This window comes from Balaenoptera acutorostrata, chromosome 13, assembly GCF_949987535.1.
Source record: "Balaenoptera acutorostrata chromosome 13, mBalAcu1.1, whole genome shotgun sequence".
In the NCBI taxonomy this organism is placed as follows: Eukaryota; Metazoa; Chordata; class Mammalia; order Artiodactyla; family Balaenopteridae; genus Balaenoptera; species Balaenoptera acutorostrata.
In genome coordinates, this window is record NC_080076.1 from 64483267 (window position 1) to 64495906 (window position 12640).

The 12640-nt window shown below is 40.3% G+C and overlaps 2 protein-coding genes across 9 annotated transcripts in view; one reads left to right on the top strand and one right to left on the bottom strand.

The window, feature by feature from the left end:
* PRELID3A (PRELI domain containing 3A) overlaps positions 1–6100 on the top strand; it is a 206880-nt gene extending 200780 nt beyond the window's left edge. The window contains exon 6 of one of the 2 annotated variants that reach the window (XM_057526516.1): positions 5993–6100. In XM_057526516.1, coding sequence (XP_057382499.1) covers positions 5993–6099 — 107 coding nt within the window. In that variant the 3' untranslated portion in view covers position 6100. The remainder of the gene's footprint in view (positions 1–5992) is intronic. The other variant, XM_057526518.1, reaches the window with a different exon arrangement.
* Positions 1–12640, bottom strand: part of SPIRE1 (spire type actin nucleation factor 1) — a 216406-nt gene that overhangs the window by 124039 nt on the left and 79727 nt on the right. The gene's annotated exons all lie outside the window — the stretch shown is intronic.

The window sequence follows — 12640 nt, forward strand, 5'->3', positions numbered from 1 at the left end:
CATACTGTAGCTTTCAAACCTGTTAGTGTTCCATCAATGAGGTACACAATGAGGCAGCTCTATGTGTATCAATACGTAAAGAGATGCCCAGCATGTATTATGGTTTAAAAGGCAGCTGCATAGGGGCTTCCCTGGTGGCGCAGTGGTTGAGAATCTGCCTGCTAATGCAGGAGACGCGGGTTCGAGCCCTGGTCTGGGAAGATCCCACATGCCCCGGAGCAACTGGGCCCGTGAGCCACAACTACTGAGCCTGCGCGTTTGAAGCCTGTGCTCCGCAACAAGAGAGGCTGCGATAGTGAGAGGCCCGCGCGCCGCGATGAAGAGTGGCCCCCGCTTGCCAAAACTGGGGAAAGCCCTCGCACAGAAACGAGGACCCAACACAGCCATAGATAAATAAATAAATTAATTAATTAAATCCATGGGAAAAAAAAGGCAGCTGCATAAAAACACTGATATACAAAAGAAATATGTGTATAATAAACATATATGCCTGTGTATACATATACATTTATCTAGAAGAATATACAAACTGTTAACAGTTACCTCTGGTAAGTGAGACTAGAAGAGCTTGGCAAACAGTTTCTTTCTGTATTATGTGAATTTTTTGTAAGAGCCTATATTACTTTTATAAATTTTAAATTACAAAAAAACATAAAAATCATTTTTCACAACTCAGTTATTTTGCCACCATAATCCTAAAACATTAAGCCCTACAGAGTAAACTGTTATTCGCACAACAAATTTGGTTTGACCCATGCCTACATTCATTCCCATGCCCATAAAACAATGGTTCTTGAACCAAGATCCCAGGTTACCTTGGTATCCCACAGGCTGGAATGAAGCATCATGCCACCAAGATCCAAGAATAATAGCCTCTTCTAAATCACAGAAATGCTTGAATTAATGAAGACAATTTTCTCAAATCCATCTAATACACTTTTACTAGAAGATGATCAAACAAATTAACAACATGCAAATTTAAAATAACATCTATTTACAAGGAGTTGATTAGGCTTCATTCTATAGCTTTCTCATGGATGTGTACGCTTAAAGGGAATTTATATTACATAGATACAATAAAGTCATTCTCTGCTAGTAAAATTATTTCGAGTTTATAAGACAGTTTATCATGTGTTCTATAACAAGCATGATGGCTCCATCCTCTGAATAAATTTGATAATCACTGCTCTGGGTTTATCATCAGAAAAATTATAAGGCCTGTCAGAAAAATTATAATGTAGATATGTTGAGAAAATGCATATTTCATTTAACTGTCCTTTTAAAGATATTCCTGAATCTAGACCCTTAAAGAAAGCAAATACTGTCTGAGTCTATTATTAGAAATGACAGCTAACATTTATTTAGCATGAACCGTGTGCCAGTGACTATGCCAAGCACTCCACGTGTACTCTATATCATTAAATCATCACAGCAGTTCTATCAAGTAAGCATTATTCTTACCCTGTTTCCTTCTGATTAAGAAACTGAAGCACAGAGAAGTTAAGCAATTTGTTCAAAGTCACAGCGCCAATAAAGAGGCAGAGCCACTAAAAAGCAGGTAGTACCTAAATCTGTGGAGGTCATGGGGTGGTAAGGGATTATTATATACAAAATAAGATTCTACAAGACGAATGGAAAGACTACTGGATTGGGCACAAGCAGACCAAAATCTGGATTCCAATTCTCCCACTTAGTAGCTCTGAGACTATCAAGAAAAAATTTAACTTCTCTGGCTTCAGCTGCCTGGTCTGTAATAAGGCAATGCTAGAGTGGTTCTGATGTAATTTCAAACTCTAAATAAATTGCTAAATATATATCTTAGTACTCATAAGGCAGCCAGAGCAACTGAATAAAAACAAAGGCTGGATCAACAGACCCAGGAAAACATTCTAAGAGAACCCTCTCCCTGAGTCGTTCTCAATTTCTGATACAGAGAACAGCTGATTCCTTTGGGTACCCGTTAAAAAGAGTCCCAGCCCTTCCCAGTCCTGCTGAACTAGAACCTGCAAGGGAGGGCCTGGGACCCCACACTGTAACGACTCCTTAAGTGACCAGCATGCACTGGAGTTGGTGTCCCCTGACTTAGGTATTAGGGAGAATCCAGCTCAGTGTAAATGATCTATTCAACACCTTTGCTTTTTGAAGTTAGGAATTCCTTAAAATTGTTTAATTTAAAAAAAAAATTAACAGCTTTCTTAAGATATAATCACATACCACACAGTTCACCCATTTAAAGTGTATAATTCAGTGGTTTTTCATATATTAACAGAGTTATGCAATCATGACCACAATCAATTATAGAATATTTTCATCACCCCAAAAGAAACCCCAGACCCATTAGCAGTCACCATTTTTCCCCAACCCCATCCTCTTCCCCCCAGTAGACAACCATTAAACTACTTTGTCTCTATAGATTTACATATTCTGGACATTTCATACAAATGGAATCATACAATATGTGATCTTTTGTGACCAGCTTCTTTCACTTAGCGTGTCTCACTACATGCTCCATCCACGTGTCACTACTTCATTTCTTTTTACTGCCAAACAACATTACATTGTGTGAAGGTACCTCATTTTATTCACCCATTTATCAGCTAACGACTATTTAGTTGTTTCTAAAATTGCCTAATTTTAATAGAGAAAAGAGATTAGATAAAAATTTTTTGCATTAAGATTTTTCCAGGTAAACATATCAACGTACTCAATATGTTCACTACAGTAAACCTTACTACAATGTAAAAAATGTACTACTTAGAGTTAATAGCATACTTTTACATATTACTAAAACAAATAGGCTACCAAAATATGAATATGATTATCACACGTTTAATAGCAGAGGTTTTTATTTCTAAACCGAATACTCTTTCTTTCAAAACCAGTTGTTAAATTCTGATTCTGCCACCGGAGATTATGGCTTCTGTGCTGGAAAACTACTGACTTCACTTTACAGCTCACAATTGCTCTCCTTGTCCCACTTTTTTTTTTTTTTTTTTTTTTTTAAGCTCCGTGGACTTGCTCCAGTCTACTTCACAGACCTCGTTCTTTCTCCTCCCTTCCTTACTTGTCTAGTGCTGACCTACTAATTGTCCTTACAGGCAAATCTGTCAGCTTGTGGAAGCACTTTTATTCAAAACTCTGGAAAACTACACTGATTTTCCTAAATCTTTTTTTAAACTTCAGAATTCTTTACTAAGCTTTCAATTTAAAACTTTATCCCTGCTTCAAGTTAAATTTCTTTTTCCACTTGAGATTAGGTAAAAAGCTTGCTTCTAATAATTGACAAGTTCCATGGCACAACCATCTTTCTCACTGGACTCAGTGTCGTCAGGCTCACACCTGTTTTGGTCATTGTTGTATTCTCAGCACCCAGCAGAGAACACGGGTAGTTATTCATAGTCTTGTTGAAAGAGTGAAAACAGAAATGCAGCTTGAAGTAGATTTTTATCATATAGCTAACATGTACTGAGCTTATTTATACATGCAGGGGCCTAGGCTAAACATTCTCATGCACATCTTACTGAATTCTCATCACAGTACCATTAAACAGGTAGTATGCATACTACCCCCTCCCAATTTGAACGATGAAAAAACTGAGATTCAGTAAGCAACAGAGCCAGAACGCAAACCCAGGTCTGCCTCAGAGCCCATGAACTTAACCACCGTGCAGCTCTATTCACACAGTCAAAGGCAACAGAGCTAAAGCCAGAACAGCAAGCGAAAAAGAAGGAACACTCATGACCATAGATCACACCACTTGGGGACCGAAGGAGGAGGTCCGAAGGTGGCCTGTCCCTTTGGGGTTTCTGTAGAGAAGGCAGGCACACTCTTTCTACGACCTCTCTTCAAACATGCACTCAGAGAGGACAGAAGAGGCACAAAAATTTCCACGATACATAAAATGTCTTTCTCAGCCCCAGGGGCTACTCAAGTTGCTCTTATATAAAACGAGCTCATTCTGAGTGGTTCACACCTCATAACTTCTGAAGCAAAAAGCTTCTGTGCCAAACTGAAAAAACAAACAAAAAAGGACAACCTGAGAAGAGTCAGGGCAAGGACAGCTGCTAATAACCAAATGCCGGCTCCTGCTGGTTCTAATGGAGTCACAGCCACCACCTCAACACTCACGCTCATCTGTGTCAAAACAGGGAAGCACTGGTGGCGCAGTGGTTGAGAATCTGCCTGCTAATGCAGGAGACACGGGTTCGAGCCCTGGTCTGGGAAGATCCCACATGCCACGGAGCAGCTGGGCCCGTGAGCCACAGCTGCTGAGCCTGCGCGTCTGGAGCCTGTGCCCCACAACGGGAGGGGCCGCGATAGTGAAAGGCCCGCGCACCGCGATGAAGAGCGGTCCCCGCACCGCGATGAAGAGTGGCCCCCACTTGCCGCAACTAGAGAAAGCCCTCGCACAAACCGAAGACCCAGCACAGCCAAAAATAAATAAATAAATAAATAAAAAACAGGGAAGCAGGGAACACATTTATTTAAGGATTAAATTAACCTTGCTACATAGAGAGTGGTTTAATGTGACAATGATATTAGGTTATCAAAATAAGTACTTTTCCATTGTCTGTTCATATTCAATTTATCTCCATAAAGCAAATTTATATTGATAAAGAACAGAGATTTGCATTTTTAAAAGCTTAGATGCATAATAAATACACTTTCAGGACTAGTTGGGATATTAGGATATTTTAATCTTGCCTCTCTTAGTAACATTTTTCCTATGTAACAATGAAAACGTCATTCTAAAAGGCAACTCCTAAAAAATGGTTCTGAAGAACCTAGGGGCAGGACAGGAATAAAGACGCAGACGTAGAGAATGGAGTAGAGGACACAGGGAGGGGGAAGGGTAAGCTGGGACGAAGTGAGAGAGTAGCATTGACATATATACACTACCAAATGTAAAACAGATAGCTAGTGGGAAGCAGCCTCATAGCACAGGGAGCTCAGCTCGGTGCTTTGTGACCACCTAGAGGGGTGGGATAGGGAGGGTGGGAGGAAGACACAAGAGGGCGGAGATATGGGGATAAATGTATATGTATAGCTGATTCAATTTGTTATACAGCAGAAACTAACACACCATTGTAAAGCAATTATACTCCAATAAAGATGTTAAATAAATACATATATACATACATACATACATACATACATACATAAAAGGCATCTCCTAACTTCTGAATGGGTTATGTTCCAAAGTTCCCTTTCAGTGCAGTCTGAAAACTAGAAATTAATTTTTCCCACAGAAAAGAAGTTATAAACAATTCCAATATTAGGCCACAATCAACTATTTAAATTGAAGATAAAGTGCAATACGGGGAGGGGGAAGGGTAAGCTGGGACAAAGTGAGAGAGTGGCATGGACATATATACACTACCAAACGTAAAAGAGATAGCTAGTGGGAAGCAGCCACATAGCACAGGGAGATCAGCTCCGTGCTTTGTGACCACCTAGAGGGGTGGGATAGGGAGGGTGGGAGGGAGGGAGATGCAAGAGGGAGGAGATATGGGGACATATGCATATGTATAGCTGATTCACTTTGTTATAAAGCAGAAACTAACACACCATTGTAAAGCAATTATACTCCAATAAAGATGTTAAAAAAAGAAAAGAAAAGAAAGTGCAAAAGTAGTCTGAGCCCCACGCCCACCCCAGAGCCCTCGGAGCCCTGAGCAGCGGAAGGCAGCACGGGCACTGTGGAGTCTCCACAGCCAGCTGTGCGGCAGCAGCAGGGACAGAAGGAGTGAGAAGACCCCCAGGGAGGCCCCTGCAGCACTAGCGACAGGAGCACTGCAGCCTCCCGGGCCACACAGCACCCTGCTTGAGTCAAGGACCTCCTTCTGCACATGCTACTGTATACAGTTTGTGAAATGGGTTACGCAACGCCCATGACCTCTTCAGCTTTAATATACACTCACTGGGGAGTACTCAGTCAAAATGGTATCTATAAACAATATATAACCCTTTATTATCATCTCTATTTTTACAGATGGGAAAAGAGATTCTACAGATTTATTTGCCAAATATCACAAAGCCACTGACACAGCAATGAAACAAACAGACGCAAGTCCCTGCCCTCCAAAGCCGACATTCTAGAAGAAACAAAGAGAGACAACAAACAAGACTAATAAATAAATTACAGTATTATTAGAAGGTGCTGTGTGCTGTGGGGGAAAATGCCGTGTGAAGTGCCAGGGTGGTGGTGGGAGCAGCCTGCAATGTGAGCAGGACGGTCAGTGTAGACCTTACACCAGATGGTTACACAGGAGCAACTGGAAGGAGGTGAGAGGGCAGTATGTGAATATCTGGGGAGAGAGTTTCGGGCAGAAGGAACAACCAGTGCAAAGGCCTTGCGGAGGAAGTGTGCCTGGAATGTTCTGTCAACAGCAAGGTGGCCAGTATGTCTGAAAAAAAGCAAGCGAGAGTATGAATGAGAAGTAATGGAGCACCAGGTGCACGGGACCTTGCCGACTGTTCTAAGGACTCTGCCTTTTACGCTGAGGGAGACAGGGAGCCACTGAAGGTTGTGAGTAGAGGAGTGACAATGACATAACTTACAACTAAAAATGAGAGCTTCTGGCTCTGAGACTCCAGCAGAATAAGGGCAGGAGGAAGGAGTGCTGGCGAGAGGTGGGCAGCTCCTGGTTGTATCAGGAATCAACGAGGACACCAAAGTTTCTGTCTTGATCAAATATGGAAGACTCTAGGAATAGCAGGTTTCGTGGGGAGGGGGTCAGGAATTCAGTTTTAGACAGATTAAGTTTGAGATGCCCGTTAGATTTCTCAGAGGACCAGTAAATTGGCAGGCAATTTCAGGGGAGCAATGCAGGTTACAGATATCAAGTTGTAAGTCGTCAGCACCGAGATGATATTTAAAACAATGAGGCCAGATGAGATCACTGTCCTAGATTCAAAAGCTTGAATATAAAGAAAAGAATTCACCAGGATTTTCCTTTTTCCGAGATAATAAAGAATTGTCAGCAGTTTTTAATTACTGAAGATTCATTTGAAGGGCTTTTACAATGTATGAAAATACTAATAATCTGTTAAACAAACGTAATATTATCACGTTTTACACAAAGGAATAATCCCCTTTTTCATTCATGTGTCTTCTCTCAAGGGCAAGATTTTTCTTGTATATTTGGTCATCAGAAAAATCAGATCATTTCTGAGTTTACGGATCATCTAATCCAATTCCCTTCTTTTACAGAAAGAAAGACGAAGGTGAAGACAGGTAGGACAACCTGCCTAAATTCACACAACTAACCAGTGGCAGACCCCACGCCTGGTGTCCCTTCCACCCCAGCAGTCTTCCTGAAGAGCAGTGGCTCCCAGCCCGCGCCTGTCTGCACACACCATCGTCTACGCTCACCACGGATGGCAACGGGACTGCCGTGTGGGGAGAGGGCAGAGCGGCTGACAAAGTTCCTCTGGGGACCCCACCAGGGCTGCCCTCACCCCAAGGTTGTGCTGCTTCCCAGTGGGATCACTACTGGAAGGAGTTAGTAAGATGAAAAAAGAAGGAAAAGAAAGGATAATTGTCAATTAATGACAATGCAGAGAACTGTGAAGAATTCACTACTACTATCTTATAAGCCTAATCAAGTGCTCTTATTTTCTGCTACTATTAGGTTCTCTGACCCGTATCCAAATATTTGTTGTATGGTTATTTTTCTTGTTACCTGATCAAAGCCCAATTATTACGAGCCATTAGATACAAAAAAAATAAGAGCCTTCAGCTTCATGCTATAGTTTTAAATCAAAATAATTACAAAAGTTTCATCAGAGTTGATATCTAATTACTACTTAAGACAGGCTTAAAATATAAATAATATAACCTATTAACTGAAACTTGTTTAGAAAGAAAATACTTAGAAAAGTTAAGACTGCAGATATGAGAATTAATAACATTATTGCTTAACTATCAATAAAGACTAATATATTAAGTATTCAAATAACAGATCAATTCATTTGCAATGCATAATACCAATAAATTTAACAATACAAAATAAGAGTTGAGAATATTTTGTACACTAAAAACCACTTTACAAATAAAAGGTATTATTAATTATCATGCTTATCTGATAAATAAAAATACAAGATTGTTAAAGATCATCACTTAACGATGAACATTGGAAACTGAGGGGTTTTTCATGCATTCATTCATTCAAAAATATGTTTACTAAGAAGTTCGTCCTATATACCCAGAATTGCACTTAGGGCTGAGAAGTACAATCGGAAATAAGACATAGTCCCTTTCCTGAAGGAGTTCATAATCTAGTGGGAGACATACTTAAGAAAGCATGCAATTAAAATACAGCAGACTGAGTGCTCCCAGGAGTAAGTACAAAACGCCACCTATCAAGCACACTGAAGGGTCAACTAATTCAGTCTGGGAAAACTTCCAAGAAGAAGGAATAATAAGCTCAGGCTTAGCTAGGCAAAGCAGGAAGTGTGCTATGAGCAGAAGGAAGAGCAATGCAAATATCTGGAAGTGAAAGAAAGATGAAGCTTTCAAAGCCTTAAAGGTGGATCAACATTACCAAAGTAAAGGATAGGATGGGAAAGGGATGAAACAAGAGAGACATGCATGATTAAATACTCTATTAAGTGAATAAATAACTACCCTAAACATTGAGTAATGCAAGATTGGTTAAATAAATTATATCCATATAATAGAATATCGATAAAGTAGAATAAATATCCATATAACAGAACACTATGCAAACATAAAATATGATGCTAAAATATATTTGATAACACGGAAAGTATTTTTTAAACAAGTACCTATGGAGCATCTATTATGCACTGAGCTAGCTAGACAAAAAAATCAGGTTGCAAACCAGTATGTTCACATGTGATATAACTCTTATGGAAAACATACAAATCTCCATGGGAATAAAGATAAAATTACAAAATGCTAACAGCATTATTGGGGAATGGGGTTGCAGTTGACTTTTTTCTTTTTTTGCTTATCTTTATTTTCTAACCTTTCCCACTTATTATAGAAGTTAGTATAAACAATCCAAAGTAGATTAGAAGCCTTTCCATAGGGCCAAGTGTTATTTAAAGAAAACTACACAGGTAAATCTTCTATCACAGGCTCTGGCAAACAGCAGACACCTAGAGCTGTATATGTGTTTTTAAAACAATTATCCAACTAACCTTTACTGAATGCCTGCCTTTTACCAGGCACTGAAATATGGATACAAAGATAAATGAGGCACGTGTTCTATGCAGTTTTATCACGTGTGCAGGTTCCTGTGTGAACCATCACAGTCAAGATACAGAGCAGTTCCATCACCAGGAGGATCCCTTGTGTTGCCCTTTTATACCCACCCCCCTGCCCTCTTGCACCTTCCCTCACTCCTAACTCCTGACAAGCACTCATCTGTTCTCCATTTATATCCTTTGGTCATTTCAGAAATGTTATATAAATGTAATCATATAGTTAATAACCTTTTGGAATTGGCTTTTTCTTTTTTTAATTAAATTTTATTTTATTCTTTACTTAAAGTATTTTTATTTTAAAACTTCTTAATATTTAAAAAGTGTTTTTAAAAAATTTAAAAAGTAATGCATATTAGAAAGAAAGGTAATACAAATTCATGATGAAAAAAAGTTCAGACAGTACAAGAGAATACACAGAAAGTCCCTCTCCCACCCCAGACCCCCAGTTTTCCAGACCTTCTCAGGAACAACCACTTCTATCAGTCTCCTGGATGACTTTCTATGCAATATAAGCTTTAAAAAAAAACTTTTTAAAAAAAATTTTATTTTATTTATTTTTTTATACAGCAGGTTCTTATTAGTCATCAATTTTATACACATCAGTGTATACATGTCAATCCCAATCGCCCAATTCATCACACCACCACCACCACCACCCCCCTGTGGCTTTCCCCCCTACACCTGTGTCTCAATTTCTGCCCTGCAAACCAGTTCATCTGTACCATTTTTCTAGGTTCCACATATATGCGTTAATATACGATATTTGTTTTTCTCTTTCTGACTTACTTCACTCTGTATGACAGTCTCTAGATTGGAATTGGCTTTTTCATTCAGCATAACTCCCTGGGGATTCATCCAAGTTGTTGTGTGTATCAATTTTTTCTTGCTGAGTAATATCCATGACGTGGATATACCAGTTGGTTGACAGCTGGATTGTTTCCAGTTTTTGACTTTTATGAATAAAGTTGTTTTGAACATTCATGACAAAAAAAAAAAAAGATAAATGAGGCACAGTCCTTGCCCTGAAAGGGCTCACAATCAAGCGGACAAGACAGACATGCAAACAGAAAGCACGACAGGGTGAGGGAACTTTAGCAGAGACAACAAAGTGCTACAGAAGCACTGAGGATAAATACTTGCAGAAGGTCAGAGCTGTAAGACAAGCATACCACTTCTGGCACTGCAGAAGCTGCTCTTAATATGTGCCTTATGGTTTCTCAAAAAACTGAAAACAGAACTACCATATGACCAGCAATCCCACTCCTGGATATGTATCTGAAAAAACAAACAAACAAACAAACAAACCCCAAAACTATAATTCGAAAAGATACATGCACCCCAGTGATCACAGCAGCACTATTTACAATTGCCAATATATGGAAGCAACCTAAGTGTCTGTCAACAGATGAATGAATAAAGAAGATGTGGTACATATATACAATGGAATACTACTCAGTCATAAAAAAGAATGAAATTTTGCCATATGCAACAACATGGATGGACTTGAAGGACATTATGCTGGGTGAAATAAGTCAGACAGAGAAAGGTAAGCACTGTGTAATGTGATTTATATGTGGAATCTAAAAAATATGACAAACTACTGAATATTAACAAAAAAGAAACATATTCACGGATATAGAGAACAAACTAGTGGTTACCAGTGAGAAGAGGGAAGGGGGGAGGAGCAAGATAAGGGTAGCAGATTAAGAGGTACAAACTACTATGTATAAAATAAGCTACAAAGATATACAGTACAACACAGGGAATATAGCCAATATTTTATAATAACTATAAATGGAATATAACCTTTAAAAATTGTGAATCACTACATTGTAAACCTAAAACTTACATAATATTGTACATTAACGATACCTCAATTTTTTAAAATGTGCTTCATGTATCCAGTGAATCACATTTATCCCACATCACTTTGATCAATTTGCCACAAGAAAATAAAGGTGGGGAGGGATTGGAGGAGACAGCAATTACACAGACCAACCAGGCTCACAATGCAGGGGTGACACACTAAACCTGCCTTACAAGGAGGCTTTGTGGGAGCTGCACAATGGCCCGCCCAGAAGAGTGGGTCAGACAGTCTCACTCCGGGCTGTCAAGGGCAGACACGCAGCTGGGTCTGACTGTGGAGGGACAGGGAGCTTTCTACTAAAGCCAAATAGCCAGAAAAGAGGAAGCCTATTCAATATCACCCATCTTTCAGTGAAAGAAAACAATTGAAGCGCAAATAAAAGCCAGGAAAGAAGGCTAGAGTCTGCTCTTATTTCATCTGCCAAATAAACCAAAACAATAATTTTCCCTTTGCTTTCACCTTAAAAACTCATCACCAGGGGTTCCCTGGTGGCGCAGTGGTTCAGAATCCGCCTGCCAATGCAGGCAACACGCGTTCGAGCCCTGGTCCGGAAAGATCCCACATGCCACGAAGCAACTAAGCCCATGTGCCACAACTACCGAGCCTGCGCTCTAGAGCCCCCGTGCCACAACTACTGAGGCCCGCGTGCCTAGAGCCCGTGCTCGGCAACAAGAGAAGCCACCGCAATGAGAAGCCCGTGCACTGCAACAAAGAGTGGCCCCCGCTCACCACAACTAGAGAAAGCCCGTGTGCAGCAACGAAGACCCAACGCAGCCAAAAATAAATAAATAAAATAAATTTATTAAAAAAAACAAAAACTCATCACCAACTCTTGAAATAGTTTTAATTTCCTACACTTATGTTGCCTTTTTTTTTTTTTTTTAAAGGATTTTCTTATTTATTTATTTATTTATTTATTTATTTCCGGCTGTGTTGGGTCCCCGGTTCGCGCGAGGGCTTTCTCCAGCCGCGGCAAGCGGGGGCCACTCCTCATCGCGGTGCGGGGACCGCCCTTCATCGCGGTGCGCGGGCCCCTCCCCACCGCGGCCCCCCCCGTCGCGGGGCACAGGCTCCAGACGCGCAGGCCCAGCAATCGTGGCCCACGGGCCCAGCCGCTCCGCGGCACGCGGGATCCCCCCAGACCAGGGCTCGAACCCGCGTCCCCCGCACCAGCAGGCAGACCCCCAACCACTGCGCCACCAGGGAAGCCCTATGTTGCCTTTTTCATTTCACAGACATTTCATTTTTCTCCTTCACCATACCACTTCCAGTTTTCTTTTGAAAAGGTAGGACCAGTCAAATATAAGTATCAATCTAGCCACTTTGATTATTTAAACCTTTGTTACACACAAACTTATGAAGAAATCTTTTTTCCTACAAAGTTCAAAGAGAAACAGGAAATATCCTAACAGTGTAAACCACATAAACAACTGTAATTTATGACTCATGTCAGATATTCACTTGAAATGTCATTAGGAGGAGAAATCCATGGCTTGTATAAAATTCATATATTACAATGACTGTGGCACTGAACCTAAT